This window comes from Melopsittacus undulatus, chromosome 9 (genome assembly GCF_012275295.1).
Source record: "Melopsittacus undulatus isolate bMelUnd1 chromosome 9, bMelUnd1.mat.Z, whole genome shotgun sequence".
Classification (NCBI taxonomy): domain Eukaryota; kingdom Metazoa; phylum Chordata; class Aves; order Psittaciformes; family Psittaculidae; genus Melopsittacus; species Melopsittacus undulatus.
In genome coordinates this window covers 17,979,649-17,996,968 of record NC_047535.1, presented here as the reverse complement: position 1 = coordinate 17,996,968, position 17,320 = coordinate 17,979,649, and the positions used below count along the sequence as shown (strand labels likewise).

General features: G+C 39.9%; 1 protein-coding gene across 1 annotated transcript in view; it reads left to right on the top strand.

Annotated features, from left to right (window-relative positions):
• Positions 1–14,408: 14,408 nt before the first annotated feature.
• Positions 14,409–17,320, top strand: part of CHRFAM7A (CHRNA7 (exons 5-10) and FAM7A (exons A-E) fusion) — a 43,576-nt gene continuing 40,664 nt past the window's right edge. Inside the window, exons 1-2 of the mRNA XM_034066448.1 lie at positions 14,409–14,561; positions 15,614–15,753. Coding sequence (XP_033922339.1) covers positions 14,507–14,561; positions 15,614–15,753 — 195 coding nt within the window. The 5' untranslated portion in view covers positions 14,409–14,506. The remainder of the gene's footprint in view (positions 14,562–15,613; positions 15,754–17,320) is intronic.

Genomic DNA, 17,320 nt, shown 5'->3' with positions numbered 1-17,320 from the left:
CCGCAAGATTTTGGCCAAGAGATTAATGTTTACCTGGCTAAATAGGCAGACTGCAATCTTGTTCCAGTCTGTAATCCAAATTAAGTGCATGTACCAAATGACATGCTGCCGTTGCACAGGTCCGTATGTTTACTCAAAGCGGTAAGTGCAAGCTCTTCATAGATCAGCTGACAACAAGCTTTTAGGCATGAGGTGTTGATTTGCCACTGCACTACTCTAGTTGCTCTCAGGAGATTAAGCACCGTGTAAAACTGGAGTAATATATTGGTGAAGCTGGCACCTGATTTGCTAAAGGCATTCCAGTTTCACAGGTTTGATCAGACAAGTATACGCTTATATACATTTAAGCACCTGCACACCCCCCTTAGAAAAGAAAAATAAAAAAGCCTAAAACAAACAGCAAAACCTTCCTAACAAACAAGTTGATACAAATTATTTGACATCAGGCTGGCAAGGTGCTCCACCTTGAGACAAATCACTTGACTGAAGTCAATGACATTTTTACAGTGACTTTCCCTACTACTGACTTCCTGAGGAGACAGAATTGGCATGAAACAGACCAATTTTCATGACCCAGATACCAACACAAAAAAAAAATCTTTGTTTAGTTTTGCAAATATCCTCTGTGTGTGTAAACCAAGTAGTGTTATATAATGTAGTTGTAGAAGATGATTCATCAACAACATAAGAAACTTAACTTGCGTCGTCTTGTATTGTAATATCTTTAAATTAATAGCCAAGTGGAGGTGAGACAAGGTAAAAGATGTACATATGAGTATTTTATAACTGGGCATGTGTTCCTGTGAGTTGTTTCATTATAACTTTGAAAGGTTTGAAAACAAAAGAGAAGGTGATAATCTAACAGTCTAGAGAGTGTAATGTAAAATAAAATGCAGTTTATGATCTGCTTATTAATTTTCCATGGAGTGAAACAACAGATTCTTCAGATTTAAGTAGACTTTAATAATTCAGTAGATTCAAACTGCTATTTGTCTTCACAGTATTTCCAAATAATAATGGTGCTTATTTCCATTCTTGGAACAGATTACATAATGAAAATCAGCACCCATATAGCATATGTATTAATCTAGACAGGAAAATATGCATATGTTGATTTTGTATCTTCATTCATAGCTTGATATTGCTCCTCATGTTTGTAAATCAGGCAGGATTAAGCACTCGTGAAGAATAAAAGACTTAATCCAGTACCTTATTAATTCATACTATTAACAACTCATATACAAAAATACTTTTAATTTACACAAGCATTACTGTTAAAGTAAATAAATTATTAGGATGTCTCTGCACTGTCTTTAATGGACCTTTCTTTTGGCTAGTACTACAAAACCATATTCTTATTTGAAAAACTAGTGGCCAGTTTCACATTACTTTCATGAAAAGGAGGTTTGGCCTCCAGAGTCATATTTATAAAAAAATAAAAAAACCCAACAAAACCCAAAACTCAAAAACCTTAAACTCATCTCCTTCAGTAGGACAGTGTAATGTCTAAAAACCAAACACATCTTTACAGGCTTGATGCCTAAGTTTATATTCACTTCCTATAGAGTTTCAAGTAATCTAATGTATCAAAGATACAGGAAGTTTCTGTAACTCTGGCTTCCAGTGCTCTCTGACAACAAAACTGCCCCTATTATTTCTGTTTTGTATCATTCATGTGCTGTCAAATATATTTACAACAGCAGCTTAAGGGGAAAGATCAGTTCACTAAAGGGAGACAAGGAAATATTTGCAGATATTTCTTAAGAATTGTCTTTAAAATTAGTTCTTTTTCATGTCTGTATTCTTATTTAGTCTTAAACATTTAGCCATGAGCAGTGGAAAAGCCATCACCAATATTTTATAAAAAAGAACAAAGAAAAAAGCAACAAGAGATGGAAAAAAAACCCTATAATTTTTTTCCTCTGTAATTGGAAATCTGTACCAGAGAGAATCTGGTATGATATGAAGAGCCCACAAGGAATCAGAGAAACAATATATATAGAACTTCAATAAAATGTTTCTCTTGTTATGATCTTGTGTGATTCATACAGATATAAAATAACACATAAAGCACTGTTTTGAAATGACTTTTTTTCTTAAATTTCAGCTAAACCAAACAACTAAAAGCCCATATAAAACAATATTGAAATGCAATCTACCATCAAGCAGTGCCTTCAAACTATATAAAGTGCTGTGTGGAGGGAGGCACAGGTTGTGGGGACTCGTATGCTGGAAAGAGACAGGCAGAAATGGCTAGCTGGGATACACACAAGTGTAGGCTGCCCATCATTGTCCATCCTTTTCAGAGTGCTCTCACTAGTCAGTTGTGAAAGGAAGCCACATATTCCAGACCAACAGTTTCTGCAGAAAAACTGAGGAAAAGCCAGGATGCAAAAAGTAATGTAAAGGAAGACTGAAAAGTCTGGAGAAGTAACAGAGAAAAAGAGTAAGTCAAAAGAGTGGAGCAATGGAATGGTAGCTGCATGGGCAAAGGAGGAGTAGCTACCTGCTGATGAAGCACAGAACAGGTCTGAAGACTTTAGCAAGACCTGAAAGTTACAGACAATACTATAACTGATAAAAAACAAAGACCCCTCAAGGAAGGGTGCATTAATTGTTTTGTCCTAATTCATGCTCCCTACTTGCCTGCTGCATTTTAATCTGCTCAAACAATTGGAAAAAATAAATTCTTTTGTTTTCCCTTCAGTTACTTTTCTTTTTAATTTTCTGCACAAAATAGGTCAACAATGTCTTGTCTGCATTGTCTGTCAGGGAGTGCTTGTATCTGAATAAGTTACAGCTGAGTCCTTCAAGGGAGAATTAGAGTCCCTGTATGTTTCAGTCATCTTGAAGATGTATGACAAAGTTGTTTCCTCAGAAACAGCACGCCCCCAAGGAAATTACTATGAAGCCAGGAGGACAATATTATAGGCACTGTGGGCTATGAAAGCTCGATTTTGCAAAGTAGAAACCAATTCTGAAAACTGACTTGCAGAGATCCTGTAAAACCAAACAGAAGGAAATAGATGTGCTTGGAAGTGGAGCTGCTCCTTTATTTTTTCTTTCCATGCTGGTCTCCAGTGGCATTCCTGTGTGCCCGTCCTCTAGGGATACAGATGGCCTGTGATGGTGGAAGTAATGTGCTTTTTTTTGTCAACATAAGTACTCATGCTCTAAGTCACCATCCGTACAGCACCAAACATGGGTCTGCCAGTGCCCACAAGTGGAAAAAGGCAGTGAGAAGAAGCAATTTTTTTTCTAGATCACACACAAACAAACAGAACAAGATTTAGTGTGCTTGGGAAAATATAATACTGAATCTGAACAAAATACTATTTAAAACACAAAGCACACTGACATGACCATAAACTCACTGAAGGAAAGATTGGAAGGAGCTTTTAGAAGCCATCTGCTCCATCTCTCTGCCTCAAGATAGGGCCAATTCTTCCTAAAATATTTGTAATAGACACTTCTCTAACCTGCTTACATGAATCTTTCAAGAATAAATCATTAAATAATCCAGTCTGTTCCAATGCTAAAGAATACCACCCTGCCACACAAATACTTGAACTTTTGATAGGACAAGATGTAATGTGCTTAAATTTCAAGCACGGAGGATACCTAATTTATTAAATTCTTCTCTGCATATCCATTATTTTTTTAAAACAATCTGTGTTTTAAAAAATATGGATCTTTGCCAAATATTCCTTAAATGTTTATTCTCCTTCATATAAAAAAACCCAAAACCCCCAACAACAAAAACCAAACCCCACAAAATCAACCACCACCGACAACCAAAACCAGCCAAAAGCAGAACACTTCCCTTCCTGAAGCTTTAAAATCTTTCTTTTGTCAGCTAATTAGCATGCATGAGACTTAACCCACTTGCATTATGCAGACCACAGTATTCAGTCAGCTATGTTGCCTGAATGACACAGCAAGTGTCAAAGAATAAACTCATAAAAAAAAATTTAACTGGGCTACATGCCTTTTACATTAGCATGTGATAACGGCAGAACTACAGTACTATACAGTGAAAGACTTAACTGGAAATAGAATTATGACAGTTACAGAGCAATTGTGATTTAGATTCATTACACCAATCAAAGTAAGGATGCAACTAAGAAGTTAAAAGGATGATCCTGATATCAAGATCTGGTTGTTTATGTAGTACAGTTTTATATTGTGGATATTTTGTCATTACATATCAATATGGTTCAGTGTACAGTTCCTTGTTGGAGAAGAATGGTATGAAAGATAATGAATAACAGCACAGTCCTGTAATATCAATATAAAATGAAATGTAATCTTTTCTAAGTTTCTACATTTCCTGCTCTACCTTTTTAAGTATTTAGCCACTAACATCTTAAAGTGCTCATTAGACATGCACTTCAATAATGGAAACGTCTAATGAGGCACATGACAAACCGATGAAGGCACCCCCTATGCGTAGAGGAGGGATTCCTCTGCATACTCCCCAGAGTGTAAGAAATTTAGAGGCGAGTTTGAAAAACAGTGATAGAAATTCTGTGCAAGTCCTCTACTGAGTTGGCCACAGGGTGTCACTGTTACTCCTGGCAAGCAAAGAAAGATGCTCAGTATGCTGCAATACCATTGAGACAGATCTGGAAGTGTTTAACAACGTTATACATTTTGACAGAGAGAATTAACGCCCCCCCCCCCCCCCCCCCCCCCCAAAAAAAAAACCCCAAACAAACCCACAAACAACCAAAAAAACCACACATACAAAAACCCCAAAAAACAAACAAACATACAAAAAACCCAACAAAACAAACCCCAAACGTTTTAAGCAAAATTCTCTGAGGGAGGCTGTGGTGGTCCTTGAGGAATGCTGAGTGGGGACCAAAGTTCTCTGTTACCTTTGCTGTCAGCAGAACTTGGGCCAATACAAAGCATAAAACCTTCAAACCTCCCAGACTGAGAAAAACATCGGGGCAACTCTTCTAAAGCATATAAGATTCTAAGTCAAGCACAGATGAAAGAGCAACATGCATTCTACACTGATCATCCTAAAAGATGCTGCAAACATGTAGAAGAGGTTTCTCTCCAAGCACTGCTTCCTATTCCAAGACTGACTGTGGCTGAAAGACCACAGGATAATCTGAACAGTTCCTACCAGGTGAAGTTCTAGGACTAGCACAAAAAGCCACTCTCAAACCATGCAAGAATTTTATTGCTAAATAATACAGTGGAATAGCCTCAGATTTTGCAAAATAAGTGTGAGAACCCTAACTTTTCCTGGCATAGATTAGTGAAAAAATATTTTGAACTCAGCAGAGAATCAGTGATGTGTACCAAACCAGGATCTAGTTTAAGAAGAAAGATGAAGTAGCAATTGTCATAATACAAAAAGCCTGAACAGTATGTGAAGATGAGGAGGAATTGCCGATGAGAGAGGAGAAAAGAGATTAATTACAGAAATGAAAATAACACTGCTCCACATACTCCAGTTAACTCTCATTAAACCTGGCTTCAGTTTCTGCTAAGGGTCATTTTCAAATGCCATTGCAGTAATTAAGCTTTCATTAGGTGCAACTGAAATTGAAGCAGATTATAAATGAAGACAGATTTTACTGGCTTTGCTGTCTCATTCTTGTGCTATTCTGATTGTATTAGGACTGGGAGGTAAGCATCTGCTTTGCTAGGTGGCCTATGTGATCGTGCTATCTTGATTATGAATAACTTAAAGGGTTCAATAGTTGTGTATTAAAATATATGTGTCTGCATATATAACATTGAATTTCCATGTTGTGCCATGCTATTTTCTTCTTCGCTAGTTTTGAAAACTGTAATTTAAGCACGTTGCAAGTATCTTACGTAAACCATCACATTCTAGGAAGGTGTAACAATCTAATGTAGAGCTTTTAAGATGCAAATAACTAAAACCAATAGAAATTAGAACATATTTTATGTTACTGCCATGCTTCAAAAAGATAAATGCTAACCTATTTACTCCTATAAATAATAAAACTTATTTGCTTTAGAAAGACTTTTTGGGGATTGATCACTTTGTATCTTACACAAGTTTGAATATGTGAAGTGCTGTGACCCAATTCCACATATGCTCTTCTCTGTGAGACTAATCTCCCTAAAATGAATGTGTCAGCTCACAGCATATAATAAACTGCCTGCTCATCTCTTTGCATGTCTAATATTTCATGCTGCAAAACAAGAGGGGTTGTTGGTTTTTGGTATAGTCTCCTGATATCTTAAATTAAGATGACACATTAATAGAAAAATCTCAACCATTACTTAACATCTGGGTTTTCAGTTAACATGGAATAATGAGATAAAAAAATAATAGCATAATATTACCTCAATTTATTTGTAATATCGTATCTCCATTATCCAGAGTGAGGGGAGACTAGGAAAATCCAAATAAAATAATACTGAAACCATGAGGCAGATCCCGGTGTTAGGATACTGGATCTCCTGATTGATTTGGGGCTAGTTTGGGCCTGCTATCTATAGCTTTGTGCCCTAGGTTGCTCTGGCTGTAGTAACTCCCACACCATGGTAAATGAAGAAAAAAAACCCAAACAACAAGACAAAAGATAACGAGGAAAAAGGGAAGAAGGAATTAAGTATTATTCTATTCCTGAGGCCCCATTACCACCTGATGTCACTTTTCTTGTGAGGTAAAGGCAGCCAGTCATGCTTCACATCTGCAAGAACTAGTTCTGGAAATGATTTCAGCAGTCAGGAAGCTATACACATTATTTCAGTAAGTCAAAAGATCAAGCCTTATAGACAGTGGCTGTTAAGGTAAATCCATTAACCAAGGCAAAACTAGAGATTCAGTTACGTGTGAGTCTCCTTGTGGTCTGCCAGGGATAGGCTGGGACTGTCTGACCCCTGTGCACACACAGTGAGGCAGGAACTCCATGTGGCAAACACTGCAACAGGGTAAAAAGCTCTCATCCACCTGCACTATTACAGCTTGCTTCCCAGTAATGCATAATAAAATAGGAGAAACTCCATATATAACCAGAGTTGTCTGACACACAAGATCTAAGCCCAAGCAGAGACCAAAACCACTCATACATTTCATGACAACTATGTCATGAAAGTTCTCCCTGCTTGTCATCAGCCCCAGAAAGAATCCTCATCATGCTGACAGGAGAACAACTAAGGATTCAATGCAAGATTTAAACAACAGAGCCAGGAATGAAGTCATCTATACTACATCAAATGTGTGTACATCTGGCAAGGGCAATGGAATATTATGGTATCAAAAACAGAACAGCAAGATTTTCACTAAGAAGATATTTTAATCATAATTCAAAAGTTTAAGATGGAGAAATTAAGAAAATACATGGCTATGCTCATTCAAGAGCCCTTTACTTTAGGAGTGGTCAGAGAAACAAGGAAAGGCCAGCTAGAACAGCAGCAGAGGGTACGGCTCTCACGGTCTTCTTAGCCCAAGGCCATACAACATGATCAATTGCAAATGATAAGCAAGCTCAATCACTTTTATACTATTGCTTACAGAAGCATGCAGTGGTTAAAACTGAAAGCCACATAATATGTAATGCAATGGTCTAGATCTTGCAAGCTTTGGCCAATTTGAGTTCCTAGCTTGGTACCAATAGAAAACAAAACGATTGCAAGATAGTGTTCCAGACAGGCAATGGACTTTCTTTCTGTGCTGACTTTTTTCCCTCACTCACAGCAATTAAATTAACACATTAATGGAACCTGGTTATCTATCATGTTTAATTTACCCACTACTGAACCTTCTAAGAAGCTGAAGGAACCTTTGTAAGCAGACATTCTTGCTGCACATTAGTTATGTCTAAGCACATCAATACCATTCTGTATAATAAAATAGCATTTTACAATATCTTTGTTAGATAATTATTATAATACCTCAAGGAAATGTCACATCATTAAAGTAATCTCTCAAGATTACACAGCAAAGCTATGTCACACAAGTAGTTAACAGTCATTACTAGCTCCCACTTACCAAGTGGTAACCTTCCTCCAACACCAAACTCTCAATTACACTATAGCAGTACATAAATGCTATTTATACAAAGCTTGAAGCTTGAGTGTTTTATAAATGAGTATGTGGGAAGCACTATGAAATATCAACTGCTAGTTAATATTTAAATTGCTGCTCGTTTACACTTTAGGCAAGTTTCATTGCTGCTGTTGGCGAAGAATTTCATAGTTCAGAATTCAGTGATTCACTTCATGAATGTTTATAAATGGCACTATGTAAACAAACAAACAGAAAACCCCAACTTACAAGAAAGAAATATTCTGGCTCTCAGGGGATAGAATTGTTTCTAGAGAGAGTAATTTGGGTTTTACCTGCCAAAAGAGCAGGTTCTTTGATCTGTCTTACAAAAAAAAGTATTCAGGAGGGGAAATGCTTCTGTCCCAGGTGTGAAAACTTTACAGAAATCCCTCAGAAATATCAGAAAAATGATTATACATCTGCAGTTTGAAATAACACAGAAGATACTACCGCCTTAGCAATGCAATCATTTGACTAGCGATGGTTTATGCCATACACAGAAACACACCTTGTAAGATTCAATTCAATCAGTAACAGAAGCATTGATTTAAACAATCCTACCCATTTTTCTGAATCAATTTTGAATTTTCTTTTATACACTGTTCCAGACAGATAGGACAAGGATGCCTTCAGCATACATGGAGAGACAGAAACGTATTTAAGCCCTACATGTATTCCCAGTATTTTTTCACCACTTTGCAACATGACTCGCAATACCCACACTGCTCTTCAGAGAGCCCGCTCCCACTTTTCCACATGTACCTCCTTGCATCTGAATGAAACTGGGAAGGTTAGTACTGCAACTTTGCATGAATTTGGATCCCTTTCATCAGCTGCTGGTCATAAAAACAGTGGATTTTCAGTTAAATTCCATAGCTCAATGTAACACTGGAAAGATGCAGTTTAACCTTGCAGGCCTAAGAAAGTAGAGAGTTGGAAGTAGAGCTCTGCTGAATATTTTGCCATATTTTGTTCTAATTCTATTTTGCTTGAATTTAATTGAATTTCCCTAAAGGAAGACTCTCATAAAGGAGTATGTGGCTCTAGCAAGATGCTCAAAGAGAGAAATATAAAACTTACCTGGCTGCCACCACTTGCATTGTGTTGCAGCTTCAGCAGTTATCTCAGAATGAGATTATTGTTTTGTTCATGGTCCGAATTACAGAAGCACTCTCCTTAAATAATTGTTGCTCTAATAAAGCCAGTGCTCTCAAGAGAATATCTCTGTCTCTCCTGTTCCTGTCCGTAATTCTAAAATCTACTCAGTCCTCCTCTGGTGGGAACCCTATCAACCCTTTACCACGTGGGCACTTCCACATTCACAGAACAACTCTATGTCTCCCTCCTCTTGGAAGGAATCCTGCCACTTCCTCATAAAAATTAGGAAAATGACACAATGAACTGTATTTTGAGGCTGAATCTGGCCATGTAACTTATGAATCAAATAAGTGATAAAAAAGTGACAGAAAACACAGAGGAGTTCAGAACCCACTGGAGAAAGAGAATTATTTACTGGAGTAACTCAACCTCAAACCAGGTCAATAGTGAGGAAAAATGTGTGACTGCCAAACTGCTGTTCAGAAAACTGTCAGGGTCCTGCTGACAAGCTAGTTACCAGTCTTCTGTCACAAAACACCCTGCAGCAATCAGCAGGAAGGTAGCACCTGGCTTGGCTTATGCAAGATGGGATCAGCCAATCTCCACTTGGTGAGAAAAACTGGGGGAAACTGTGTTCTTGTAGCACATGTAATTGGGGATTTCTGGACTCTGATATTCACAACTTTCAAAATCAACAGTTTAAATGAGTTTGTTACACAATGCTTAAACTTTAAAATATATATTTATATATATTATATTTTAACTTAAAATATTAAAATTAAAACAAATTATAGGGTAATTTTTTAAGAAGAATTCTGGTGATTTATTATTTATTTTATTCCTAAGAATAGAATGCAGCTGCATGCTTAGAAAACCCACTCTTAGGCATTCCCATAAGACTTAAGCTCCCAGGTGATCAGAATCTCTTTTAAAAGTGTGACATAGGCTCTAAACACTGCAGTGCTTTTGAAACTTGTACTGTTATTAACATACTCTACTGATCATAATGTAAAAACATTAAAATGTTTGAATTATTAAAATCAGTACTACAGAAATCCATCAGCAAACTGATAAATTAAATTATTACTTAAAATATTCAAGGCATTGAATAGCTACTTACAAGCTATCCTTGCAGCCTGGTATAACCAATGTCATTGTTGCCTCTGACCTGCCACATTGCATTATCTTCATAATTATGGGAAGCCAGAGTAACAATTTTGACTGTGATAAAAAGATAGCTTTGAATTGCAGCCATTAAAGAGACCCACAGCATTTTTATTTAGGCATCCCAGAGGATTTATTAGGAGCAACAGCTTCAATTAAAAATTAATATTCACTTATATAAATTAGCAAAAGTGGGAACACTGTTTTAGTTAGGTAGACATTCTAAGTATAGAGCAAAAACGAACACATCTCTGAAAGTTTAGTTTCATTAAAAGAAGTCTGAGTATCCAAACATCTCTGGTTAAAAAAAATCAATTTGAAATAGGAAAACAGCTTTCAACAAGCTCCTGTAAATTTCTTGCTCTATTTACCTGGCTCAGGTAACCGTGGTAATTTTTCTCATGCTCTAATAACACACCAAATGGGTGAAATTCAAAACAAATAGTCAGTAAACAAGGGATTTGGCTTCTTGTTTCTGCATTAGCGAGACATGCAGAAGAAGAAACTCCTAGAGCTATGTGAAGACTATCTCTGAATGTAAGAAGACATTTCAGATATGTTGGTCTAATTGGCAGACAAACTTAGGTCAGGTTTTTACTTTATTTTTATCTTATCTTTTATCTTATAATTAGTCATTAAAACAATCAGTAGTCTGAAATTGCTTCTGCAAAACAAATGCTAAAGTAGATACCTGAAAGCTTACCCAAGCTTGAAAAATCCTACAACCTAATTAAAATCACTGAAAGAACCCTGACAGTCCCTTCCTCTCTCTACCTTATGTCACCTTTTTCCTTTTTTCATCCTCTCTGTCATATTAGAAGGAAGTTCTAGGAAAAAACTACCCATAGTAACTATATGAGCTAACTGTGGTCTTTTAAATCCAGTTCAAGAAAAACACACTGAAAGCAATTTGCATTCACTCATGACTAACAAACCCGAGAAGTTTTATTTTGAGAACTACCACTAAAATCAAAGGCAGGTTTATTACTGGAAAAGTCTTTCCTCTGCACATGCATCTATTTTCATTGCTACTACCAAACGTGCTCATAAAATGGTTACTGCAGATATCTAAGCTGCACTATTAGTCAGTCATTTATTCTGTCAGGTTCTTCAGTGCTGAGAAGATGAGTCATGTATGACTGAGGGGTGTATTTTCTACATATTACTTGAATATCTGTTTATAAGACAATCCATCATCCAAACATGCCATCCCCACACTGGTGGTCAACCCAGCTCTCTGGCACTAGCTTTTCAGCAGGCCTCATTTTAGTCAGATGCTGGGTACTCGGGCTGATACACAAGGCTTTAGAATTGCTTTTTCACTTTCATCTACAGCAGCCAGAATGTACTCTGCTTCGTGATTTATGCTACTGACACTTAGTACACCCACTTACAGTCACTGGCTTTGCAGTCGATGTAACGAGTAGACTGGCTAGTCTGCTTTTAAACCAGGAATGAGTATGGAAAAGTCCCACTCATTTTGTCACAAACAAGTACATCAGCACCCCAGCTGGAAGAGGGACCCACCACTCCCCCGCACTTGGCTGTTTCAGCAAGCCGAAGAGGCAGCAGATGCTTTCTGCTGCTTACATTTGCCATGCTGGGGAAGTCAGAGCACAGTCTGTGCTGCCCATGTGGAAAAAACTGGACTGCACTCCCGAGTACAGCAAAACCACAACCAGTGGCACATCCACACTTCTGACATGCAGTACCTATGTCTGTATTTCTCTGTCTAAAGGGTCAGATAAAATAGATCACATCTAGTGGTCTGAATTACTTGTAGTGAGTTCTCCATCAAAACATGTATCAAAAGCAGTTTCAGATGCTCCCTGCACAGTTCTTCATTAGTGAAGCAATCTTGGAGTCCAGGGGGCATCTCATTTTGAAAATCTCCCTGTCTCTGAAGGATCCATGGCCTTCAAATATGCTCTATTCTGACAACAAAAATTATTAATCTTTGTTTCCATTCTCTGAATGCTACCAATTGCAACATTTTTCTTGAAGGAAGTGGGTGTCACCAGCTGTTTGGAGACAATCAGCATTTTTCACTGAGCCATGCCTAGCTGCCATTCCACAGAGCCAAGAGCCAGCCATGAGTTCCTTTTCACCATGACATTTGTCTCTTTGCAGCCTGCTGTTGGTATGTATGAGAGCACTGTGCCAGTATAAAGAATGCACTTACAGAGAAAGCACAAAATTTAATTTAAAAGAGAAGATGATACATGATATTTGTTGGTCTACATGCTTGAAAAACATCAACTTCATCAGTGATTATCTCAAATAAATAATACATGGATTGGACTGGTTTACCTTAGGAGAGATCCTGAGACTTTGCAGGAGAAGCTGGGAGGGAATACTAGGGAATGCTGGGTTTATGCAATGTACAGCTGTAAACCTGCAATCCAGGCATTCCAAGACAAAATTCAGAGACCTGAAAAAATAAATCCCTTTCCCCTCACCCAAATTAAAACCGTATGTATTTGATTAACTGACACTTAACCGTTAGAATTCTAAAGGACATTTGGTGCTCTCAAGCAGTACTTTTCTTTTTAGAAAAGAAGACTACTTTTCTGTTTAGAAATCTTATCTGTAGAAATTTGGCTTTGTAAGACTGATCTGTGTAATATCCCCTGCTTCAACTGCAACTCCAAGTTTAAATGAGTTTACTCACAGTATTGGTAAACCACTATGTAGTATTGTCAAGAAAAAAGTCATGTTTTAAATATTTCTGTCTTTGAAATGATTAGAGCTTTGCTTTATGGTGAAAGGCGCAATTAGCATTACAGATCAGACGACCATTTTTGTGGAATCCATATTAGTTAAATTGTAGCAGATGGTAATTTTTTCAGCAAATAAAAAATTATGGTGTGTTGCTTTAGGACAAGATAAATAAGGCTGATCTTCACGTGTTTACATACGAGGATCTGCTAAAGCTGCAGGCCTAAAATGCAGATTTCTTATCAACTTTAATTAGCTTCTGTGAACCCTGTATTACATAGTTATTCAAAATCAACCAGGATGAAGAAAAACAGTTTTGCCACTGTTTCTGTTGTTCACACTCATGCAGAAAGATGTCAAAGTGACACCAGAATGCTGTGAATTCTGTGTTAGTGAAAAATGAACACCAATCCCTGGAATTACAGAATGGCTGAGAAGGACCTGACAGAGGATTTGATGGACAGAGATCTGGACTGAAAGGAATAAGCCATGCATAGTCTCAAAAATATGCTTCAAGCTGCAAATGGGAACCAGGCAATCCACAAAAGGCACTGAATTTTGTAGGCCTGCTTTCCAACTGCGGTGCTTTATACCTACTTCAAGCAGGAGCTCAGGCATCATTTTACTGAGCCACGTGTTTGTCAAACACTAAACACAATGCCCCTCAGTTATGGTTGTTTTACCCATATCCAGACAAACCAGGTAGCACCTGAGCCCCCAGCCCTGCATCTCTGCTGGGGATTTAACAGCTTCGTGGGCAACATCACTTTGCCCAATTCTCTCCTTTCCAACAATGTGACCGAAGCCAAATTCCTGGGTAAATCCAGCAAAAACTGGACCCGCCCTGTATCCCAACCCCGGTTGCCTGCCCCTCCCGCTGCGCGGCTCGCTGCAGGCGGTGGCTCTCCCGTTCGGGGCACTCCACTGCGTTTTGGGCTAATTCTCGTCTTTCACGGCAGCAGCCGAACACTTGTAGTGAGGCGGGCAGGGCAGCTGGGGGGGGCAGTTCCGCGGCCCGCAGGAACCTGACGCCCCTCAACCCTCCCAGCTAGCACAGCGGGGTGCTCTCCCGTGCGGCGGGCGTGGAGCCCGGCGGCTGCCGGGGTCTGGGAGGGGGCTGCCCCCACCCTCGTGTCTATAACGTCGGGGCCACAGCGCACCGCAGCGTTTCGGCTGCGGCAGCAGTAGCAGCCTGCGAGCGGCGCCGCTCCCCCCGGACACTCAAGGATCAGGGGAGCAGCCGATCCGTCAGGCCGGGAGGCAGGACGTGGGGGCGGGCCGCCAGGATCGCTCCGCTCCGCCTGTGCCGGCAGCGCCGCAGAGCGAGCTCCGCTGCGGGCGCAGGAAGGGGCCGAGCTGCCGGTGGTCCTCGGGGAGCCGGCTCCCAGTGGCCCGGATCCGCGGCCCGCCCGCGCCGCTTGGGGCTCGGCAGGAGGAGCCGCTGCGGCTGTGCCCGTCCCTGTTGGCGGTGGGTCTCCCGGGATGGGCCTCCAGGAGCTGGCGGTGTGGCTGCTGGCGGCAGCGGGGCTTGTGCGCGGTGAGTGAAGCCGCGGGGCACCGGGCGGCGCGGAGTGCGGCAGGAGCTCGGGTGGGGGGAGTACTCCGACGTCCCTCGAGCCCCTTCCCCGCGTCCTGCCGCTGCGGCGGGGCAATGCTGTGCTCTGTCCCGGGTCGCTCTGGGCTTGGGAAGGGACATGGGAGATGCGCAGAGCAGCGTGGATGGGGGAGAAAACTCCGCCAAGGCATCTAAATGGTAGCTGCTTCAGAGCAGAGACTGTGGCTTTTTGTGCGAGAAGCGCAGGACTATAAAATAGGGAAGAGGAAAGTCCGTGTAGAGAGGGGACAGGGAGGGCTCACATCCAGAGGACCTGTTTCTACCCTGACCCAGATTCTGCTCCTTCTGAAACTGCCTCTGTCCCTGGTCTGCTCTGCTCCATCCCTGTGGACGTTTCCTCTTCCTCCACAGGAAAACGGCAGATCCTCCCTGGATCTGAAGTGTAAGAAGGACAGAAATCCCAGAATGTTATAATGTATTAATGCAGTGCTCACCACCTTTGCCAGGAACCCCATTCCCCCACTTTATTCATTGCTGCATGAACAGAGAACAAAGCAGAGAGTACTTGCCCCAAAGAGTTCTCAATCTAAGGCAGTCTGGGAGCAGGATTTAGTCTAATCTGTGGCCATTTTTCTTCCATTGTCTTGCTGATACCCTCTGTCATATCTGTGTTCTGCTTTTCTGGTTACACCTATGCCAGGACAGGTGTCAAAATACTTCTTCACCTCTTCTTGCTGATGGACCAAAGGGTACTGATGTCAGAGCATCATTTAGCATTTAGAATTTATCCCTCCTGGCCAGCCAAGAAATGATCAAAGAGGGAATACCCCTTACAGGCTGGGATGAAAAGGAAGAGCGATACATTTTACTGTAGTAGCTAATGAACTGTATGAATTACAGTGGCATTTTTCTAGGAATCCAGCAGGTAGAACAGTAGATATGTAGTAGCTGGTAGCAGGAAAAGTGTGTATATCCTTGCTTTACTTTCTGATGTAGAATCCTAACTACTTATCTATTTATTCCTATACATGAAGAGTCCCTGCAAGGAGAGTTCCAAAGGAAGCTTTACAAGGAGCTGCTGAAAAACTACAACCCACTGGAGCGACCAGTTGCAAATGATTCCCAGCCACTCACTGTCTATTTCACTCTCAGCCTCATGCAGATCATGGATGTGGTGAGTCTGTAACCATCTAGGAAACTATGTCTTTAGAATGGTAGATTTTTCCATCCTAGAATGGAGGTTCATGATAGTAAAAGACTTCAAGTTATTGGAAAGCAAAATGATTCAAGACACAATGCCAAATTTTGATTGCCTTTTAAAAGAAGTAAACTGAAAAGTTAAGTTTGCCTCTTCCTTAGATCTCTTGTCAGTATTTCCAAACCTTCTTAGCAGTATGAAATATTTAAAATGAAGCCCAAACTGCATTCTTTGCCTTCTGAATCCTTTACTGTGCTTAGAATCAACAAGAAGTGTATTCAGGAGGGATGTGCCAAACCAAAGTTCTTGATTTCTGCTAGTAACTAAAGAGCTTCTTAATTTTGGAGATGAAGGGAGAGGATGGAAGTGTTCTGGCCAAAATCCAAGTTATATTATTTCTTCATTATTGAGACAAGATTGCTACATTCTATGAGTTTAAATTTTAGCTGCTCTATTTGCAACGACAGTTGTTTGGTACATCAATAGATAATCCTACACAGTGCTTGGCAAGCTTGTAAAATGCACTGTTGGATCTTTTGGGTTCACATATAAGTAAATTAAGCTCCACCCTGTCACAGCAACACAGAGATGGTACTCTGTGGCTTTACAGTATTCAGTTTACTCTGTGGCTTTACAGTATTCAGTTTTACTGAATTTAACTAGCTGTGGCCACTAATAAAGAAGTTAATTACTTAAAACCAGTAGTTAACCTGAAAGTGACATTATCTTGGCATCAAATCCTTAAAGTTTGAGGCACAGCAAAATTAAAAGGCAGAAAGATAGGATTATTTGGTAGCTATTCCTTTACAAGCTGCCGACTGCTAGGATCCAGATACCATTCTGGATCTGAATGTCAGCACACACCATAGAGTCATGGAATCATACACAGAGAACTCTGCAAGTTTAAATGCTCATTGTTTCTATATATATTGTTGCAAGTTTTAGATTTATTAGACCTAAGGTGAAAATTGGGATGTGTATTTCCTGGGTGATATTTACTATTCATAAGTGAGAGTGGGCAGTCACAGTCAGTGAGCTGTTTCAGTGTCAGTGTGGCCGGTATGGCCAGGAAAGCTTAAGCAGTCTGTTCAAGGTCTGTTCAAACTGAGCACCTGAACAAAACACCGTATGTTAAGCAAGTAGTTTTTTGAAAGTATTAACCACACTGGGAAAGGTTGTTGTATGGCCAAACCTTCCTAGTGATGACACAGCTTACAGAAGCCTTCTTTATGTTATCAAAAACATTTCCTGTTTAGAATAAGCTGAATGCCCACAAGACACTTTGCTTACTTAAATTGCATTTATATCATAAAGGTTTCATTTGCATTTCTCTGAGTTAATAATGAGGCTCTCTCTTCCTCACACTCCTGATACGGCTACAACTATGCCCTCAGCTACTGTATGAACAGCTGGCTGTTGGAGACACATGGCTAAAGGCCAGCAGGCAGTCAACTTCAGAGTTATTACTTCTGGAGTTGTCAAGTTTAATTAAAAGCCATATAAACTGAAAGGCAAATACCCACAGATCACTAGTCAATCTGGG